Consider the following 22,504-nt stretch of genomic DNA (forward strand, 5'->3'; position numbering starts at 1 on the left):
CTTTGATTTTTTTAGAATGGCAGGCTGTAGTAAGTAAGTTTGTTTATTGATTTCTAAAGTAAATAACTTCTCTTGGCCCCATATGAGGCCTATAATTCTCCCCACCACCCTTCGCACCTTACTCTCTTAGATATTCTGAAACTATATTAAAATGAAGAACTGAAAGGTTTTAGATGCTGAATGACTATTCCTTATTTTCATTATCCTCCTTCATATCTTTATAACATTTTGTGATCCAAAGGAGTGTCTCAAAAGCACCTTGTTTCTTTTGGATAAAGAAGGGAGCATATGGAAGTAAAAGGGAGTTGGAAATTGGAAAACTGGGTGTAACCTGCTGTACTCAATTTTTCAGGTGGTGGAGGTCGTCCTGGGCAACCAGGGCCTCCAGGCGAAAAAGGCAAACCCGGTCAAGATGGTATTCCTGGACCAGCTGGACAGAAGGGTGAACCAGGTGCTGTATTTTTTCATTTTTCCTATTTTTCTAATTTTCTCCGTGTTGAATTTAACTTGCCTTTTTATTACCCACAGTGAAATTGTATCTTCTTTCTTACTAAGCTACCACACACTTTCCCCTTTTCCTAGTTACCGTCTTCCTCTTCATCCTGAGACTATTAGCTCATGTATCTTGATCAAGTTGCCTCTTACAAAAAAAACCCATATCTTTTCTTGTCTAATTTTTTATATCAAAAAGAAGTTACCTAGCCTTTGCAAATTTCTCTGTGGTTTACTATGCAATCTATATTTCATTGATTTTTTTTCTTATAAGCATATAGATATATTTAACATTCATCGGAAATAGAATATATGTTTAGATCATTTTCTCATGTTAGAATTGTAGTTCTATGTTGGAAATAAATCTTCTGCATGTTTCATATAATATACATTGCTGCACCTAATGAAAACCTCAATGATCTAAAAATAATTTGGCCTTGTTTCAGTTTGTATTATCCACTTGAGTTTTTTTTTTGTTTTGTTTTGTACTCTGACAGGTCAACCAGGCTTTGGAAACCCAGGACCCCCTGGACTTCCAGGACTTTCTGGTAAACCTTAATAAAACATGCTAAATCAATCTATAATAAAATGAGATTATTTCCAAATACATCTATTTTTCCATCTCCACCTTTTACTATCATAAAATGCATGTAAGAACCCAGAAAACTCAAACCGAGTGTTAACGTTAAAACATTTATTATTTAGCAACTTAGTTTAAGGAGTGGTGTTAAATAAAAACGTATCCTTAAGGAAATTTACATGTAGAGATCTCTTCACTAAATTCATAAATAAGTGCTGAGGAAATAATAAAGAAAGAAGGCAAAATTGCAGGAAGATAAGAAAAGTCTGTAGAAATATACGCCAATAATAAAAATGTTTCTGGAAATTTCAGTCTTAATATATGTTTTGCATATTTGGGTAGATGTGTGTGTGCACACACACATCTACCCTCCCTCTTTTGTGCTTACTCTTACTGTGAGCACCAAATAGTAGAAGGACTGAATGTACATACAGACATGTATGTTTATGTTCTGAAATGATGACTGGCCATTTTATGGAGATTTTCTCAAACCATACACATATCTCCTGTAAAGTCAGATAGATATCCTTCCCATGATACCAACATGGAAATTATTACTTTAATGTGCCACTGTTATATTGCTCTTAAAAGTGTCAGAGGTAGAGAAAAAATGTTGAGAACAATTTTGCTAGACGGTGATTATAAATATTGGGTAGAATGGTCTTCGGGGACACATGACAACCATTGAAGAGCCATATCTTTCATTAGTCTTAAAATTAGACTCAAAATATTTGTTTTAGAAATTTCCTCCAGCCATCTTGAAACTATTTTTGAAGATACTTTATACTTTTTTTCCTCACAGCTATTGGTGATGTATCATTGCTCTGTCTTAACACAAAGGATACCTTTTAGGATGAAAGCTATTATTATTTCTACATTTCTATGTATACTCTAATAAATACTTCTGCTAACAAATGCATATATTTAATAGGAAGGATGGTTTTCTGGGTAGATTTGGGATTTGGTAGGAGATAGAAATGACTCTTGTGAATTCCATTAATTGCCTTAATGTATGTGAATAGCTAACCTTATAGGCAAGCTTGTAACCCAGTATTATTTATCTTCTAATTATACTTTACTTTCATAGGCCAAAAGGGTGATGGAGGATTACCTGGGATTCCAGGAAATCCTGGCCTTCCAGGTCCAAAGGGCGAACCAGGCTTTCACGGTTTCCCTGGTGTGCAGGGTCCCCCAGGCCCTCCTGGTTCTCCGGGTCCAGCTCTGGAAGGACCTAAAGGCAACCCTGGGCCCCAAGGTCCTCCTGGGAGACCAGGTATGTCTGTGAGTGGTAGGAGAATGGTCTATTTATTAGTCCATGTATTTCGTTTTGCTGGCAGGTTATTCAGTCTTTAAGACTTTAGAATTTTTCCAGTGCATTGTAGGATGTTAAAAAAAAGACTTTAAAATTTGTGATATAATAACTTCTTACAAGTAAATAGCTTGGTTCATAGCTAACTCCATCTATTTCCATGGTTCTAATAATTTGCTTTAGTAATGCATTTCATCATTTATATAGAGGAAGTAAAACAATTTGGAGGAATAAAGGAAATGGTAGTTTTATTAGTCTTGTTACTAAAAGGTAAAACTATACTGTTAACCTGTCAGCAAAATGCCATCTGCATTTTTAAATGTGAGCTTCTCAGCATGTCATCACAGAAATCATTTTAGTGATCACCCAATAGATGCTTGTGGTCCATACCAGAAGTATTGCTGTGGTTCTGTCATACGATCAGCAAATCTCACCAGGCACAATTAAAAAAATTATCTTCTATAGGAACTAGGCAATCAAATTTATCTCCAACATCACAGCATGATCAAATTGACTAGTGATCTCTTCATACCAACCTCATGTCTATACCTCATTTGTCTTGTGTTCACTGCTCTAGTAGTCTCAGTTTTGCATCCAATGTTCACCTTTTCATTTTGTATCTGTGCTGTGTCATTTCATTTTACTAATTTTGGAAATGCTCGTTTTCATCCTTGATTAATGTTGCTGAGCCTAGTCACTGGTGATAGGTTATGAACAGATTTTGAGACTTGATATTCAAATTTTATATTTCTGGTCACTGAAAACTTGGAAGTAAATGTCCTTTTATTCTTTGAAAGTCTCTGACATTATATAAGTGCATTTCAAAATGAAAAATGTTATTTATATTACAGTAAAATCTAAAGTGATTGGAATTCATTTTAATAAGATGTTCTAAACACATGAATTAAATGGGATCACATACTGTGTTCAGAGGATCATTTTCAAAACCAAATTTTATCTGATCTGACATAATCTGATGGAAAGTATTGTTTAAGGTTTTATGTTTGTATACTACTGAAGAAAACCAGTGAAAATCTCCTCAGCCATGTTAACTCTCTTGCATGTAAAGAACTGAAGCAAGTATCTTGCTTGGTTTTGCATGCAGTAATTCAAATAAACCAAACTATTATCTTTTTTATATTTTAATCATCACTGTGGTTATTCGTTCTTACTAGTAATGAATGAGTAATGAGCTCACTGTTGAACCTTACTTTGAAATTTGTTGCTATGAAGCCATTAGTCACAAAGATGTCCTAAAAATTACATTTTTAAAGAAATAATAACAAAAGTAGTTAGAAGAATGCACACCTGATGAGTGTTTGTGACTTCTCAAATTATTTCATAAACTATAAATTAAAACTGAGTTGTAAACCCCATTGCTCTTAGAATTGATTGTTCTTAGTCTGAGCTCATAGTAATGATTATGATAGCAATGACTTTTGGCCTTTAAAAATACGCCACAGTGTGCTGTTTTCATTTTAGTTTTGTCACTAAGTGGTGATAATTTGGTTTATATACAGATGCATGGATATGAACTTTCAGAGTATTCTTTTATTGAAATAAATTTTAACTTGAAAGTATTTAGTGTAATGCTTTTTAGTTTCTTGATATTTCTAACAGTTTTGATATTTTTCCTTTTTGTTAATGATGACATTGGGCCTTGGTGAACTTTGATCCCTATCCAGGTCCTACAGGTTAGCTCCTTAACTCCAAAGTAGTAACTGCATGAAGTTTGAAACTTATATACCTGTACCAAATGTTTTCAAGTGTTTGAATGTATTTTAAGAGCATATGTGCCAATTCAATTCTTACATAGTGGCTTATCTCTTTAAGTTTTTAGGAACTTATAGAACCCAGTGTTTCTGTCTATTGGAAAGACCCAAAATTACCTAACTAGGAAAACTAATTTAACATTTAAAAATTCATATATTTGTGTCATTTTCAGTTGAAAATCTGTAGTACCGAAAACAGCCTTATATATTTTACCTTTCTTTGGAGTCTGTTTCTTATGTTTAATTTATATCTGTTAATGCAAACGAATTGAACTATCCTTCAAAAGGACATTCTTTTTTTAAACAATAATATGTATTATCAGATCCTGAAAATATGTAATTCTTAACTTGCCATATCTTTTGCAGGTTTTCAAACTATCCCACCTTCACATTTTGGGTTGTCACAAAGTTCTCAATTCTACTGCTGTTAAAAATGGACTAATAGGGCCGGGCACCATGGCTCATGCCTGTAATCCCAGCACTTTGGGAGGCCAAGGCGGGTGGATCACCTGAGATCAGGAGTTCAAGACTCGCCTGACCAATATAGTGAAACCCCATCTCTACTAAAAATATAAAAATTATCCAGGCGTGTTGGTGTGCGCCTGTAGTCCCAGCTACTAGGGAGGCTGAGAAAGGAGAATTGCTTGAACCTGGGAGGTGGAGGTTGCAGTGAGCTGAGATCGCACCACTGCACCGCAGCCTGGGCGAGACTAATAGGCACAGAGAAAAAAAAAAATCAATGCAACCAGCACAGATTACAAGGTTCTTAATCTTATTTTCATTATACATGTGTAAATAGTACACACCAAAGAACAATTACCAAGAGCTACCTAATGGAAAATTGCTGATTCTTAGTGAAAGATGTTTGTTTACCTAATTAGCAGTAAAAAGAGCCACAAATATTTGAATGTATTTATTGTTATTCAAAATAAATAGTCCTTTTCAAATTTTTAAGAAAGAATCAAAAGAGATAATAGTATACCCCATGATATCTGGCTGTTGAGAATGGCAGGACATTTTTTCATCTTATAAAATTAAAAAAGCATAATTTTTCAAGATTATTTTTAGGGAGCCATTTGTTTCTACCTGAATTGATTCTCTAGTTTCTTACTCCACTGCAAACTCATTGTTTCATAGAACCATAGAATGTCAGATCTAGAAGGGACCTAAGTTTTACCTATGTCAAGGAGAAATTATCCACAAAACAGATTTTATTCAGGACTATTGCATTAGAGTAGAAACTATTGCAGTAGGAGAGAGACTGAGCTCAACTTCAAATACAACAAAGAAAAGTGATTATTTACAGCCAAGGAGCAGAGTGAGAGGGCCAGTAGTGGAAAATTACTAAGAGGAGACATCAAGGGTAGAGAGGGGTGGGTTCTTGTTAAACTGGCCCAACAGGATTTTTGCCAGAAACAGGCCAAGGATTTAGACATCAAAGGTGGGAGATGAGGAACTTGATCAGATATCGGGGTGAAGGGACTCTCTCTAAACCGATTTAGCAGGATTATTGATGTAAATGGATTTGGAAGGCCAAAAAGTAGGCCCAAGGATGAGGCCTAATTGAGAGGAGGGCTCAGAGGAGCCTGTCTAAAGTTTGATCAAGGAATCTTTGTCACATATGAAAAAATTGAGGCCCAAAGAGGTTAAGAAACTTGCTCAAGGTAATACTGTTAGTTAGTGGCATAACTGGGACTCTGACTTAAGGCTCCCCAGTGATCAATTAGGTGTCTATTCTACAGGGAGCAGACTGTTCGCTGCATCCACTTTCTTGTTTTCTGTTACCTCAAAAGCTCCGTCAACACCTCCATCAACCAGATTGCTTCTTGTGTTCTTCTTAAATGATGTCATCAAAAAGATTAAGACAGTGCATACTATTTAACTATCACTAAGATAAAGCAAAGACTAGGTGGTTACTTTGAAGTAATGTTGAGTCCCACCTTATCTGACCTACATAGAATTTTGCCACTTTGATTACTGCTAAACTCTACTGTTAGCTAGGAGATTTCTATCTTCTGAGTTACTATAATATATTCAAAGAAGAAAAAGAAAAGTAGCCACATTCCTTTAAAAGAAATTTAACAATTTCTTATTTACAAAATGTGCTCTAAATTGCATAGTTGTTGGAACTTGGTCTCTGTGATGTTTTCTTCTTTGCAAGACTACAACCTTAAGTGGAAACTGAATTTAAAATATACCAGTCAATTCATCAGTATACCTTTAGTAATCACTACTTATGGACAATATTTTAGGTTTTTGTTTTGTTTTCTTTTTCAGTTTAACTTTGTTACATAGTTGAAAAATAATGGATTGTGAACCTCATACAAAAAAAAATTGACTTGGCATATAGCTCATTAAAATGTTGCCTTTTAAAATAGAGTCTTAGAAGTTTTGCTATGATATGATCCACAGTTTTCCTTGCTAATTACTCAGGCTGAAATGTCATATTTCAATGAAATATTTTGCTGAGAGTTCTTGTTATTGGTCCCTCTATATCAAACACATATATAAAATGTCTTTACTCAAACCCTGAGTTGTCTTAGTTGGGAATTCTAATTTATTTAACTAATTTTGTGGCCAGACTCTGCTCTAAGTATTGTCTTGAGTTAATTTGCTGTCTGTGATTTAGAAACAATTTAAATAAACAGAAGCCAATATTTAGCTTTCTGAATTTCAAAGTATCAAATGCTTTGCAAATTTTATTAGGAGATAATGATAATGTTTTCTGTTTATATGACATGCCACAATTTACATCATATAATGTACTTTTATTGTAAGCATCTTAAGGGCAGAGTTTGAGTCTTGCTCATCTTTGTGTTTCCTGTAGCACCTTGCACATGGCAGACATTAGGCCAGTATTTTAAAACTTGAATTTGATTTTTAAAACATTCCTGTGAGGGAGGTTAGGGCAGATACCAGTATTCCCATTTTACAGGTAAAAAACCATACTCAGAAAGATTGAATTGCCCAAAGTCATATAGTTATTAAGTAGCAGAGTCAAAAATAGATCCTAGGTCTTCTAACTCCTAGGATTCATTGCTCTAGCACAATTTATTCTCTCTGCTAACATTTGGTGCTTATAAATCATAGCAAGACTTGTAAGAAAAGAAAATTGTGTTTTTAGTCAATTAACACTAACCAAGAGGTGCTCTATTTGTAGGCTTTTAATCTTTTTATTTAATGATCCTTCTTTTAATAGTGAATAGCCTGTCTTAATATGTGCATTGAATAATAATAGAGTAAATATGATATTTTCTGTGGTTTGGGGTGGGATATTGCATGCCAAAACATTTTCAAGTACCCTTTCACTGATAGGCTTCATATCTTGGAAAAGTTGAATCTTTATTTTTGTGTTCAATGTTGTACAAATATATATTGGCTTTTTCTCCTTAAGTAACTTATTGCAAGTACTATAATAATAATAATATAATAATAATAATAATAGGCCAGGCATGGTGGCTCACGCCTGTAATCCCAGCACTTTGGGAGGCCGAGGTGGGTGGATCACCAGAGGTCAGGAATTCAAGACCAGCCTGGCCAACATGGTAAGACCCCGTTTCTACTAAAAATAGGAAAATTAGCCGGGCGTGGTGGTGGGTGCCTGTAATCACAGCTGCTCGGAAGGCTGAGCCAGGAGAATCCCTAGAACCCAGAAGGTGGAGGTTGCAGTGAGCTGAGATCACACCATTGCACTCCAGCCTGGGTGACAGAGTGAGACTCTGTCCAAATAATAATAATAATAATAATAATAATAATAATAATAATAATAATAATTCAATAAATAGTAATAGGAAAACCTCCTGGTAAATTATGAAAAAAATCAGAATGTGGCTTCATGAAATGCTTTTCAAATACAAGCAAAAGTACAGTTGGTAATGGCCATCGTATATTCATGTTTTGATTTTTCTATTCTGTAACCCATGATCTTTATATTTATTGCCAATGAGGCCTTTAAAGTCAACTGTATCTTCTTGAAGCAGTCTGAGCATATCAAGAAATTGGCACCTGGTGTTTTTATTAAAAGATAACACAAGCCAAGATAAACTTCAGCGTTAATCCAAAAATACCCCTTTGCTAAAGGAATTTGAAGGCTGTTGGTGAAATGGTACTATCTAGCCAACTTTAACGTTTTGAGAAGCTAATTTTTGGAAAGCCACAGTAGCAGTGTTAACATGATGTCTTCAGTAGAGTTTTCTATTTTCTGGATTAACGAAGACCAACAGCTTATCCTTTAGAATAAGCTCTATTTGAAACAGTTTGGCTCTCTATACTTCTGTATGGTTCTGTTTACATACTGATTATGCTGTAAGTATAAGAAATGCTGGCAAAGAACATTATTGTTTTAACTTGTACTATAATGTGAACCACTTCTAACTCATAATCTTATTTTGTACTGTGTGATGTCTGATACTGCTAACATCGATCTTTGGGCTTTGGTGAACTCTGATCTTCCCAGGTTTTCAAGGTTAGACTCTTCACTGGTCAATTCGTTTTTTTTTTTTTTTTAATGCTTTGTGTGTGTGATAAGAGAAATGCAATTTTTTGCTATAATTCAGAAGTCATTGAAGAGTGCTGTTATCCTCAAGCTGGGGTTTTAACATTTTGATGAAGGTAATGTGACTTGATTATAATTAAGTTTCAAATGACGTTAGGGTCTTTGTGTTTGCAATTGTTTATAATAAGTAATCAATACATAAAGACATGTTGAATTTTAAACGGAAATACACTTATTTTTACCTTCAAGACTGCATTAAAATATTTAGGCAAGCATATGACCTATTTGTAATCTCTGAATATTGATTTTATTTTCTCAAAATTTTGTTTTCTCAGATTGCCCTGATCTGTGTATTTATGGCTATTTTCAGTGATGGCAGAGATATACTATTGAATACTGTTAAAAATAAAACTTATATGTTCTTTATGTAATTAATAACTCATAATTTGAAGGACTCTAAACATCAGGTCTGAATTAACATGCAAGTTTCCCATTTTTTTTTTTAATTTCGAAAAGTGCAGTGCCTTAGGTTATTTCAGATGATACAGTGTTCTGATAACTTTTAAAATGGAGTAGAGGGTCATAAAAGGTTTCTTTTTTTCCCATCTTACTTTGTTATTATCAGGTTGATTCACAGTTTATTTATTTTTCATAATTAGCTGATTTGCTACTTAATTTCTAGTGCAAATCATACATTGTGGATTAAATTGACAAGTTTGCTTAGAACACTGAAGTTCTGTTTTTTTATTCAAATGTACAATGTACTAAACCTTTTCGTTATGATTGAGAAGGGAATTTCTGTGTTGACTGGTTGCCAGGCTAGGGTGACTATATGAGTTAAATTGTTTAAATGTAAAACAATTGTTGTACTATTGTAAATCTCCTTCCTCTTTCTCATATGCCAGATAGAGTCATGTTATATTATGAAATTACATAGAAATACCTGAAAGATTAAAAAGATGCTCATATTTTAAGATATGTTTTTATCTTCAATTTTACTAATAAAGAAAATAATAATAATTTTAAAAAGTCCTTCCATAGCTTCTACTATATACCAGGCACTGTGCTAAGTAATTTTTACATGGTATCTCATTTAATCCTTGGAACAACCTGCTAAAGTAGGTGCTATTCTTAATTCCATTTTATAGAAGAAGAAATTGAAGCCAAGGAGATTAATAATCTTACTGAAGTCAAACAGCTAATAACTAATGGAGCTGTATTTGTAACCCAGCATTCTAGCTCCAAAGTCCAGTGTTCTTAATCACAGTGTCATTCTGCCTTGTTAGTATTTTGCCATTGATTCTGAATCTTAAGAGTATTGGAAAGGGAACTAAAGTCTGAATTTTATTTTAGATTAAAAAGACAACCCTTTGTCCATAAGAATGAACTCTATTCTAAATTCATAACAAGTGCCTATTATAGTTCCTCAAAAAATAATCCCTACATATCTTCATTTTTTGTTGAAATCAATAAAATTTGAAATGACTAGAGGAGAGAAGGTGTAAATGCTAACTATTGGCTGTTCATTATTTAGGGTTTTGTAATTATTTTCTTAAGGCAGGATTACTTAGTCTCAGCCTCAGCCACTGAACACTCTGCAAGCAAGTAACACCTATTTGCCACCTGGTGACAAAAGACTTGGCCAATGATAAGATCTCCCTGGTTGCTTAATGGACCTCATACCTTTATTCAGAAAAAGAAATTAAAAACACAGCAAAAGTAAAAATGCTAAGCAAAATCCTGTTTTAAATTATTTTGTTTATTCACAAGATACATACAGAATTCTTTATTTTTCTTGAAAAATATTTAAAATGTAAAGAATATGAAAACATTTTAAAAATGAATTTTAAAGTACTTTATAGATTCAATAAATTTCTAACATTTAAAAAAATTCCTATGTATCAAGCATATCACTAAAATGAAATTAGTTTGCTTAAATTGCTATCTGTATTGCATAGTAATAAAAGCTGAATAAATGTAACTACTTACCAATAAAGCAGTTTGATTTTAATCACAATGAGACATGGCTTGAATTTCTGATTGCCCTACAGCAGTGATGCTTAAAGTGTGGTCCTGGAACTAGCAGCTTTAGCTTCCACAAAGCACTTGTTAGAATGCAAATTATTGGGCCTCTCCTAAGTCTCTTTTTTCTAAATTATTTATTCTTAAGACTGGTCAAGTGCAGTAACAAGAAGGGAGGAAAGAGTTGAACAAGGAGTTCAATCTATAACTGAACAATCAATTGAGATAACTCACTACCTTCAGACCAGTCTCCTCAGTCTTACGGAATCCAAAACTCTTGGGGTGGGCCCAGGAATCTGTTTTAACAAGCCCTCTAGTTGATTCTGATGCATGCTCCAATTTGAGAAAATGCCCTACAGTTTCTGTTTAATTTAACTTTAAGTCAAACTCTTTGTTAAGAATTACAGAGCCACACATTGTTAAGCCATGAGTCTTTTTCTTTAGATGTTATTTTATTGAATTTAATATATAATAAAATGTAAACTAAAAGAGTCTGCAAATCAGTGTTCATAACAAAAAGAATCCAGTTCAATTTATATTAGAAAGGAAATCAGCATAGGTCTAGATATTTTAATGTTGTGTGGGTTTTATTCTGCAAACTAATAGGAAGATGACTGATATTTTAAAAGCCTGACTTTTATGCTACTCTTACACTATACTGAAATGTCGTCATTTGCTGTGGATTATTAAGGTCTACCAGGTCCAGAAGGTCCTCCAGGTCTCCCTGGAAATGGAGGTATTAAAGGAGAGAAGGGAAATCCAGGCCAACCTGGGCTACCTGGCTTGCCTGGTTTGAAAGGAGATCAAGGACCACCAGGACTCCAGGTAGGAAATGGAAGTAGATATCTGATGAGAGAAGAATGTGGGTGTTTGTATTCAAAATGTGAATTCTAAGCTGCATCGTTTTAATTAACACTCACTAGACAAGGTTCTATGTGTGGCTCACTGGCGAATTAAAAAGACAGTAGAAGGCAAGTTTCCTATAGTCTCCTAAAGGGACTTTGCTATATTATAGTCAGAGTTCCTGAAAAGATACTTCACCTGGAGTCTTTGGTATGCATATTTGGATTTGAGTAGCCTTCATTTCAGTGAAAGCAAATTTATGCAAAGGAGACATGCATATTAGAGCATTGCATATAGATGAATCCACCCATAGAGAAGTAATTATGGTGAATAGAGGCATCTTTTAGGCTTTGAAATTAGATAAAGTTAGGGTCAAATGTCAGCTCCCCTGCACACTTCTGCTTTGTATCTATGAGGAAAGCAGACACTGGGTTTCTGTCTTCACCTATAAAAAGAGAATAATAACATATCCACTCATGTGCTTTCTATGTTGGTTTGAGTGACCCAGAGCAGAGAGTCACATTCCTCTTTATGGGTTCTCAAAACTGCCTCCATTCGGTCAAGATGATTGCTGGTGGATTTGGCAGTCAACACAATCTGGACTGTCTTTTAATTCTGAAGACTGCTTTATGGCAGAAGAAAAGTATTTAAAGTAGTGGTCCTTAAAGCTTTTCAAAATCTAATCTTTTTCCCCATGCCATCACTATTCTTCCAGTTACCTAGACTTAAAAATTTACTTCTGTTTACTCATTCTCTACTCACTCCCTATAAATATGCATATTTCCAGAAACAATTAAGTTTCACCTGCTATACCCCTTTACCACTAAATATTTTAATGCAGATTTCTTAAGATTAAAAATATTCTCATGTTTTATTATAAGATGACAATAAAAAGCTATGGGATTGTTTATATTTTATAAAATTCTTACCAAATGTCTTGGCTGCAGCCTGTAATCCCAGCAACTTGAGAGGCTGGGGCAGGAGGGTTGCTTGAGGCCAGGAATTTGAGACAAGCCTGGACAACATAGCAAGACCCTGTCTCTAAATTTTTTTTAATTATATAACCACAGTACACTTATTAACTTCAGAAAATTTAACATAGATATACATTAATTTCTATCTTTCATATTCCAGTTGGGTCCAATGACCTAATAATGTTCTTAGCATTTCTTCTTCCAGTACAGGATCCAGGCCAAGTCATGTTTTGCATTTAATTGTCATATCTCTTTAGCCTTCTTTAATCTGAAACAGTTCCTAAGTCTATTTTCTTTTTTTCATGACCTCGACATTTTTAAGAAATTGTACCGCCACCCCCATTTTTAAATAGAATATTCCTTTTTTGCCTGATGTTTATTCATAATTAGATTCAGTTTATGCATCCCCAGCTGGAATACTACATGAGTGATTCTGTGTCCTTCTCAGGCTAACCGATAAGGAGGTCCATGATGTCTATCTGCTTCTCATTTGTGGTTTTAGTTTTGATCATCCAGTCAAGTTGTTGCTCAGTTTCTCCACTGTATCATTAGGTTTTTCCTTGCAACTAATAAAACTGTAGGAAGGCACATTAAGATAGTGCAAATATACCAATACTCATCAAAAATTTCCCTTAGATTTAACATCTATTAATGATTTTGCCTCAACCAATCTCTAGTGGGATAGTGGCAAAATGATGTTGTTTCAACTCTAGCACTACCTCCACATATACTAGTCAGTCCTACTGTAAGCAAGAGCCCTCCCTTCTCTCTGGTTTACTTATGCATTTCTTATCATTTTTGACTCATTTTTTCTCATGTTTTCCACTAATTTACAATTTCTAAACTATCATTACTTATTTCGATGCTCTCATTGTTCCAGATTTGGAAGCCCCTTCAAGCTGGATTTGATGTTTTTCTGATATGTACTTCCCTCCAACTATTTTTTTAGCACTTTTTAATATTATTTCATAATAAGATGCTCCAGGCTTGTTCCTCTTTCATTCTTACTAACATAAGCTTCGTTGTCCTGCACTTGAAGTAGAGCAATAGCCTCCTATATGATCTTGCTATTCTATATTCTTCCTGTAGTTGGGTGGCTGAGGGGGGATGATTGTTTGAGCCTAGGAGTTTGAGGCCAGCCTGGGCATCATAGTGAGATCCTATCTCTATAGAAAAGAAAGAAAAAAGAAAGAATAAAATAATAGTTACCTTTCATTAAGTACACACCACACACCAGTCTTCTAAGCACTTAATATTGTCAGCAAAAGACAATGAGATCTACAGGAGAAAAAGGAAGAGCTTTATTTTCTGTAAAAAGTAATCTGCGGATTGGGAAGGCACAGCTTTCAGTACAAGCGAAAGCGTGATCTCTGAAGAACAAAGGGAGGGTTTGGCTTAAGTAGGGAAAGTTCTCACCCATGTTCTCAACCAGGTCCATTTATGCAAATGAAGGATTCAGACTTGTCAGTTCTGATTGATTGAAATACTTGAGCCCTGATCAGGTGATTTCCAAAACCAAAGCCAGAAGTCTGCCAGATGTTTCTTTCAAATGGCCAATGGGCAGGGGGTGTGTTCAAGCCACAGTTTATCTTCGCAGTGGTTTGACTTGATTGTAGAAAGGGAGATCCTGTGACACTTTTACAACGTCTTTCCAAGAACACAAGGTATGTGACATTTCCCTTACCCAACCACGGCCAGTTGGTTGTGTTTTAACTTTGCGCACCTCAGTTAGCCATGGGAAGTTCATTTTGTCTGTCAGCCAGGGGTATATTTTAACAATATGAACTGTCTTATTTAATTCTCACCACAACCCTATGAAGTAAATACTGTTATTTTCTCCAAATTTGAGGTGGGAAAACTATGAATCAAGGAGGTTAAATAATCAACTCAATTCACACAAGCTACTATAAGGCAAAATTGAGATTACAGTCTTGGAAGTTTGACTCTAGAAATAGTGCTATATGCCACTATGTAATTCTTATGCCCTCACTCACCTTCCTCCCCTCGCTGCAATTTTTTTGTAACATTAATGATTTTATTTATTCAGGGTAATCCTGGCCGGCCGGGTCTCAATGGAATGAAAGGAGATCCTGGTCTCCCTGGTGTTCCAGGATTCCCAGGTATTTGAAGGGATTTTTGTGGTTTCCCTTTATATTAAACTCCTCTGGGGCAAGATAGCCATTTTCTGATTTGACTGGGTAAAGGTTGTAGCCCTGTTGCTTTGCCATAAAACTGTATGTACCTTCTGTGCAGGCATGAAAGGACCCAGTGGAGTACCTGGATCAGCTGGCCCTGAGGGGGAACCGGGACTTATTGGTCCTCCAGGTAAGACTTATTCCTGAAGATAGTTATACCTGATACTTAGATGCTTTAAAGAATTTGAAAGTTTTCATTCTGTCTTTCAGCCAGACCATCGGAGGCTAAGTCCCCAACAACTGAGGCAAAATAAACAAGGCTCTGCCTTTATTTACTAATCTCTTAAATTCTCTATTTTATTAACATAATATTGATAGCAGACCTTTTAAAGTTAAGATAAATGCAGGATCAACAAAAATGCTTCCTTGACATTAGCTTCTATACTAACTTCCCCAAATTCAATTGAACAGATCACAAGAGCAAGTCACATATGAATTTTTTATAATATTTTCGATATTAAAATAGTTCTTTTTCCTAAGAGGCTTATAGAGGTTTCTTATAAATTGAGAAATAAGGAATCTGCTAAATTCCCCTACTAGATCAAAGGGTCCCTTGACAAGCACAGCAAGCAAAAACTGCAAATGATGTTGGAGTCAGAATGGATGTGTAAGGGAATAAAATTGTGTTCCCCTGACACCAGTGTTCACAGATTTGAACACAGATGGATGAGACTTTGTAGTAACTGAGTAAGATTCAAGGTTTGAAAATAGAGATGATATGCTTAATTTTTACACTGACCCTAAGAAACTTATTTTTCAATTGAAAATTATTTTTCAATTTTTAGTTTTCCTAAACAGATTTCTGTTAGATATGGCAGCAATTCAAAAACTGGTTTCTCTCACACCCATTTTTGTCCTGAACTTAGGTCACTTTGGCTTCCATTTCTTGTAACCTTTCTCTTTCCCTTAAAATTTGTGTGTTTTGTCTCATAGGTCCTCCTGGATTACCTGGTCCTTCAGGACAGAGTATCATAATTAAAGGAGATGCTGGTCCTCCAGGAATCCCTGGCCAGCCTGGGCTAAAAGGTCTACCAGGACCCCAAGGACCTCAAGGCTTACCAGGTACCAATGCAGATCATCTTTATTATCATTATTATACTTTTAATTTCTGGGATATATGTGCAGAATGTACAGGTTTGTTACATAGGTATACATGTGCCACGGTGGTTTGCTGCACCTATCAACCCATCATCTACGTTAGATATTTCTCCTAATGCTATCTCTCCTCTAGCCCCCCGACCCCTTGACAGGCCCTGGTGTGTGATGGGCCCCTCCCTGTGTCCATGTGTTCTCATTGTTCAACTCCCACTTATGAGTGAAAACATGTGGTGTTTGGTTTTCTGTTCCTGTATTAGTTTGCTGAGAATGATGGTTTTGTCCCTGCAAAGGACATGAACTCATCAATTTTCATGGCTGCATAGTATTCCACGGTGTATATGTGCCACATTTTCTTTATCCAGCCTATCATTAATAGGCATTTGGATTGGTTCCAAGTCTTTGCTATTGTGAACAGTGCTGCAATAAACATACGTAGGCATGTGTCTTTATAGTAGAATAATTTATAATCCTTTGGGTATATACCAAAATGGGATTGCTGGGTCAAATGGTATTTCTAGTTCTAGATCCTTGAGGAATTGCCACACTGTCTTCCACAATGGTTGAACTAATTTACACTCCCACAAACAGTGGAACAGCATTCCTATTTCTCCACATCCTCTCCAGCATCTGTTGTTTCCTGACTTTTAATGATCACCATTCTAACTGGTGTGAGATAATATCTCACTGTGGCTTTGATTTGCATTTCTCTAGTGACCAGAGATGATGAGCTTTTTTCATATATTTGTTGGCCTCATAAATGTCTTTTTTTGAGAAGTGTCTGTTCATATCCTTTGCCCACTTTTTGATGGGATTGTGGTTGTTTTTTTCTTGTAAATTTGTTTAAGTTCCTTGTAGATTCTGGATATTAGCCCTTTGTCAGATGGATAGAGTGCCAAAATTTTCTCCCATTCTGTAGGTTGCCTGTTCAAACTGATGATAGTTTCTTTTGCTGTGCAGAGCTCCTTAGTTTAATTAGATCCCATTTGTCAATTTTGGCTTTTGTTGCCATTGCTTTTGGTGTTTTAGTCATGAAGTATTTGTCCATGCCTATGTCCTGAATGGTATTGCCTAGGTTTTCTTCTAGGATTTTTATGGTTTTAGGTCTTACATTTAAGTCTTTAACTTATCTTGAGTTAATTTTTGTATAATGTGTAAGGAAGGAGTCCAGTTTCAGTTTTCCATGTATGGCTAGCCAGTTTTCCCAACACCATTTGAATATGAAATCCTTTCCCCATTGCTTGTTTTTGTCAGGTTTGCCAAATATCAGATGGTTGTAGATGGGTGACATTATTTCTGAGGCCTCTGTTCTGTTCCATTGGTCTATATATCTGTTTCGGTACCAGTACCATGCTGTTTTGGTTACTGTAGCCTTGTAGTATAGTTTGAAGTCAGGTAGCGTGATGCCTTCAGCTTTATTCTTTTTGCTTATGATTGTCTTGTTTATATGGGCTCTTTTTTAAATTCCATATGAAATTTAAAGTAGTTTTTTTCTAATTCTGTAAAGAAAGTCAATAGTAGCTTGATGGGGATAGCATTGAATCTATAAATTACTTTGGGCAGTATGGCCATTTTCATGATATTGATTCTTCCTATCCATGAGCGTGGAATATTTTTCCATTTGTTTGTGCCCTCTCTTACTTCCTTGAGCAGTGGTTTATAGTTCTCCCTGAAGAGGTCCTTCACATCCCTTGTAAATTGTATTCCTAGGTATTTTACTCTCTTTGTAGCAATTGTGAATGGGAGTTCACTCATGATTTGGCTCTCTGTTTGTCTATTATTGGTGTATAGGAATGCTTGTGATTTTTGCACATTGATTTTGTATCCTGAGACTTTGCTGAAGTCACTTATCAGCTTAAGGAGATTTTGGGCTGAGACAATGAGGTTTTCTAAATATAGAATCATGTCATCTGCAAACAGAGACAACTTGGCTTACTCTTTTCCTAATTGAATACCCATTATTTCTTCATTTTGCCTGATTGCCCTGGCCAGAACTTCCAATACTATGTTGAATAGGAGTGAACTCAGGATTAAGAAACTCACTCAAAACCGCACAACTACATGGAAACTGTACCACATGCTCCTGAATGACTACTGGGTAAATAACGAAATTAAGGCAGAAGTAAATAAGTTCTTTGAAACCAATGAGAACAAAGACACAATGTACCAGAATCTCTGGGACACAGCTAAAGCAGTGTTTAGAGGGAAACTTATAGCACTAAATGCCCACAGGAGAAAGCGGGAAAGATCTAAAATCAATACCCTTATATCAAAATTAAAAGAACTAGAGAAGCAAGAACAAACAAATTCAAAAACTAGCAGAAGGCAAGAAATAACTAAGATCATAGCAGAAGTGAAGGAGATAGAGACACAAAAAACCCTTCAAAAAATCAATGAATCCAGGAGCTGGTTTTTTGAAAAGATAACAAAATTGATAGCAAGACTAATAAAGAAAAAAAGAGAGAAGAATCAAATAGACACAATAAAAAATGATAAAGGGGATATCACCACCGATCCCACAGAAATACAAACTACCATCAGAGAATACTATAAACACCTCTACCCAAATAAACTAGAAAATCTAGAAGAAATGGATAAATTCCTGGACACATACCCCCTCTCAAGACTAAACCAGGAAGAAGTCAAATCCTTGAATAGGCCAATAAAAAGTTCTGAAATTGAGGCAGTAATTAATAGCCTACCACCCAAAAAAAGTCCAGGACCAGACGGCTTCACAGCCAAATTCTGCCAGAGGTACAAAGTAGAGCTGATACCATTCCTTCTGAAACTATTCCAAATGATAGATAAAGAGGGACTCCTCCTTAATTTTATGAGGCCAGCGTCATCCTGATACCAAAACCTGGCAGAGACACAACAAAAAAAGAAAATTTCAGTCCAATGTCCCTGATGAACATCAATGCGAAAATCCTCAAGGAAATACTGGCAAACCAAATCCAGCAGCACATCAAAAAGCTTATCCACCATGATTAAGTCGGCTTCATTGCTGGGATGCAAAGCTGGTTCAACATACACAAATTAATAGACGTAACCCATCACATGAACATAACCAATGACAAAAAACACATGATTATCTCAATAGATGCAGAAAAGGCTTTCGACAAAATTCAACAGCCCTTCATGCTAAAAACTCTCAATAAAGTAGGCATTGATGGAACATGTCTCAAAATAATAAGAGCTATTTATGACAAACCCACAGCCAATATCATACTGAATGGGCAAAAGCTGGAAGCATTCCCTTTGAAAACGGCTCAAGACAAGGATGCCCTCTCTCACCACTCCTATGCAGATCATTCTTTTAAGGCTTATTCATTGGAGAACATTTCCCTAGTTCTCCTTTTACATGTCAGAGGTTGTCTCTGACAATAGGAGTCTAAGCAACTAGTAGAATACCAGACCACAAGTTCCATTTTCTTTTTTCTTGAAAGTGTTAATTTCTCATGGTTGAATTTCTCTTAGACTATGTCAGGTTACTGTTAGCCCCTCTGGCTGTTCCAATTTGAACAACTAGTTAATGTTAGAAAAATTTATAATGAAATGAAAATGCATTTAAGATCTGGTGCTTTCTGTACATCATCCAGCAGAAAGATTGAAGGCTGATTTGGTGGGCTATCAGTTTCCCACTGTGAAGCCCCTTGTCTTTTAAACTAACTGGTGTCTAGCTGGCCATTTGACTCTACGCTTATAGCCAACTTTCATTAATCATTATAAAAGAAAGCTAGAACTAACTTCAGTCTTTTGCTCTTATTGAGTGATCAAGTGACAGTCTTATCAAAAACAAAGTATACCTGGCAGTAACTTATGGTGGAATAGAAAACGAAAGTTGAGACTTACATTCTTGTCTGATTCTGAAGACGAAGAGAACACAACTCCATTAAAAGCATCCCAGAAGCAAATGGATTGTTGAAAACTAAAGCTAAATCCTTGTTGGCTTCTTTGGTCCTGGACTTGAGTTATCTCTTCTTTTTTCTGGATTTAAGACAAAACCAAATTGTGAATTCAGTGTCTCGAGAACCTTATGTCTCCTAGATCTGTCCAGATGTGAAAATATTCTACTCATATTTGAATGCCTCATTCTTTTCCTGTAGGTCCAACTGGCCCTCCAGGAGATCCTGGACGCAATGGACTCCCTGGCTTTGATGGTGCAGGAGGGCGCAAAGGAGACCCAGGTCTGCCAGGACAGCCAGGTAAGACAAGTAAAACATGCTGTTGGTGGAGGGAAAGTCTTTGAGTCTGGGAGACCTCTGGACATAGGGCCTCCACTTAGAGCTGTGAGATCTTCTCTTGATGTTAGTGTAGCTGACTGGTGAATGTGGACCTGAGGAAAATAGGAAAGCACATAATAAGGAGATTTGTCACTATAAGAGAAGCATACAAGATTGCTTTTATTTGTGTTTAGAGCAGTGGAAAACTCAGTTGAATTTTCCAAGCACTCACTGTACTTACTTGTTCAGCAAATTTTCAATATGTTGATTTAAATCCCTTGACCATCTTGAAACTATTGTGAATATTTCCACATTTGAAAATATTGCAGTAGGCTGTAATTTCTTTCATAAAGAGCAGCAAATATAAATGAACAGTTGCCATAGACCTTTAAGAGTCATGGTGAAGTTTCATATTGAGATGATAAATTGATATTAGGAGCATTAATAGGTGCTCCTGATAATATTGAGTCTGGTATCTATTAGATTTTCAATCTGTACTCAACCTACTTCCAAAAAGAATTTGAGTCAACTTGAAATAAAAAATACTTTAATGTTAAGGTTTCTAAAATAGAAATAGAGGATCATACATTATATATGTTAACAACTCTAGATTATATAAATATGACTCTAATAAATAAACATAAAGAGTTTGTATTTCAAATATCAGTGGCAACACAGCAGAGTGGTAATACCTATAGCCTTCCTAGAGTCAATGCCCTGACATTTCATTAATGCTATATTTCTAGGGAAATAACAAGTTAGTGTCATCTTCATCACAAGTGTTTCTGTGAAGTTTCCCTAAAATGAAAATTTATACACAGACTGTCCAAAGGCCTGTATATACAGAAAATTATTAAATGAACTCAAACCAAGAGGCTAAATCAGGAAGGGAAGCCAGTGGTGGATTGAAAATGGGCATTTTGAAAATACTTCTTTAGAATGCCCTGCCTGTTCTCTACACAAAAAGGTATGCCTGAGAATAATTCCCCCAGACAGATTCAAAGGAAAATGTTTTTCAGCAATGAAGCTGGCAGATTGATGGCAACCACACCCTTCCTTTCTCATTGATGAACAAAACAGCAGGCTGAAAATTGACCATGGGGTTCAGATTCTTTTAGTACAACGAGAGACTAAATAACATACAGACTCTCCAAATAAGCATATTTTATTTGTCTCCTAGCCCATGATATCTGACAATGCCTTTATAGACACTCTATAAATATCAAATAAATTAACTAGTCAAATGAGGTCATAATGTTTTGTCAATACCCATAAGAGTGGATCAGAGCTTACTTAATCTTGTATACTGATTATTTCGTGGAAATAGGTACCCGTGGTTTGGATGGTCCCCCCGGTCCAGATGGATTGCAAGGTCCCCCAGGTCCCCCTGGAACCTCCTCTATTGCACATGGATTTCTTATTACACGCCACAGCCAGACAACGGATGCACCACAATGCCCGCAGGGAACACTTCAGGTCTATGAAGGCTTTTCTCTCCTGTATGTACAAGGAAATAAAAGAGCCCACGGTCAAGACTTGGGTGAGACAATCAATATCTAATTTCCTACTGTGCCTTTTGTTTTTGTTTCAGAAATCCTGTTGGGTTCTAGAGTAGCCTTGGCCAAAGTGCCTCTCTCTATTCTTTTGGGGCTTCCGAATTGAAAACCATGTCAAAGGCAACTGAATATATTCACTATGATTTTTAAATAAATAATATTTAACCTTAAACTAAAAGCATTAATTAGCTCTTGTGAGGTACAATTCTTGGCCTAAAGCAGATCATTTCAAAAAGGCCACATTTACTTTTAGTTAGATTAGTTATTAAGGGAACAGTTTCCCTGGGCTCTTTGCAGTATAGCAGCTGCTTGAGTGTGCAGTGTTTATAATTCATGGGAGATAGTTACCTCGTCTTTGAAACTGGTCTTCATCAAGTTCATAAGTTCTGAAGAGAATCTTGGTTCATAGATCAAAGAAAGTAAGGTCATTGTTTAATTATGCTAGTTTGTAGTTCCTAAAATAAGTGCCTTAGCTTTATAAAGTATTACTGGAGTCATTTAAAGCTATATAAAGTATGACATTTCTGTACAAAATCCAGTTCATTTAAGGTGTTCCCATATATCTTCTCTATACTGGGGTGGACAGCTAGGTTGATGGGATGAGGGGACTAAATCACTCTCAAGGACTCTTCCATCCCCATGAATTCTTTTCCTGGAATTCTGACTTTGGATGTTGAAGTCCCATTGTCTTACCTGGGGCTGCATTTTGTTGTTGTTGTTGTTGTGTTGTTTTTTTTTTTTTGAGACGGAGCCTTGCTCTGTCACCCAGGCTGGAGTGCAATGGCGTGGTCTCAGCTCACTGCTACCTCTGCCTCCCAGGTTCAAGCAATTCTTCTGCCTCAGCCTCCCAAGTAGCTGGGAATTACAGGCGTCCACCAGCATGCCTGGCTAATTTTTGTATTTTTAGTAGAGACGGGGTTTCACCATGTTGGCCAGGCTGGTCTCGAA

General features: G+C 35.9%; 1 protein-coding gene across 1 annotated transcript in view; it reads left to right on the top strand.

Moving 5' to 3' along the window:
* COL4A5 (collagen type IV alpha 5 chain) overlaps positions 1–22,504 on the top strand; it is a 256,931-nt gene that overhangs the window by 225,534 nt on the left and 8,893 nt on the right. Inside the window, exons 39-47 of the mRNA XM_004064693.4 lie at positions 353–451; positions 990–1,040; positions 2,160–2,345; positions 11,362–11,495; positions 14,535–14,607; positions 14,741–14,812; positions 15,616–15,744; positions 19,884–19,982; positions 21,328–21,540. Coding sequence (XP_004064741.1) covers positions 353–451; positions 990–1,040; positions 2,160–2,345; positions 11,362–11,495; positions 14,535–14,607; positions 14,741–14,812; positions 15,616–15,744; positions 19,884–19,982; positions 21,328–21,540 — 1,056 coding nt within the window. The remainder of the gene's footprint in view (positions 1–352; positions 452–989; positions 1,041–2,159; positions 2,346–11,361; positions 11,496–14,534; positions 14,608–14,740; positions 14,813–15,615; positions 15,745–19,883; positions 19,983–21,327; positions 21,541–22,504) is intronic.

This window comes from Gorilla gorilla, chromosome X, assembly GCF_029281585.2.
Source record: "Gorilla gorilla gorilla isolate KB3781 chromosome X, NHGRI_mGorGor1-v2.1_pri, whole genome shotgun sequence".
NCBI classification, from domain to species: Eukaryota; Metazoa; Chordata; class Mammalia; order Primates; family Hominidae; genus Gorilla; species Gorilla gorilla.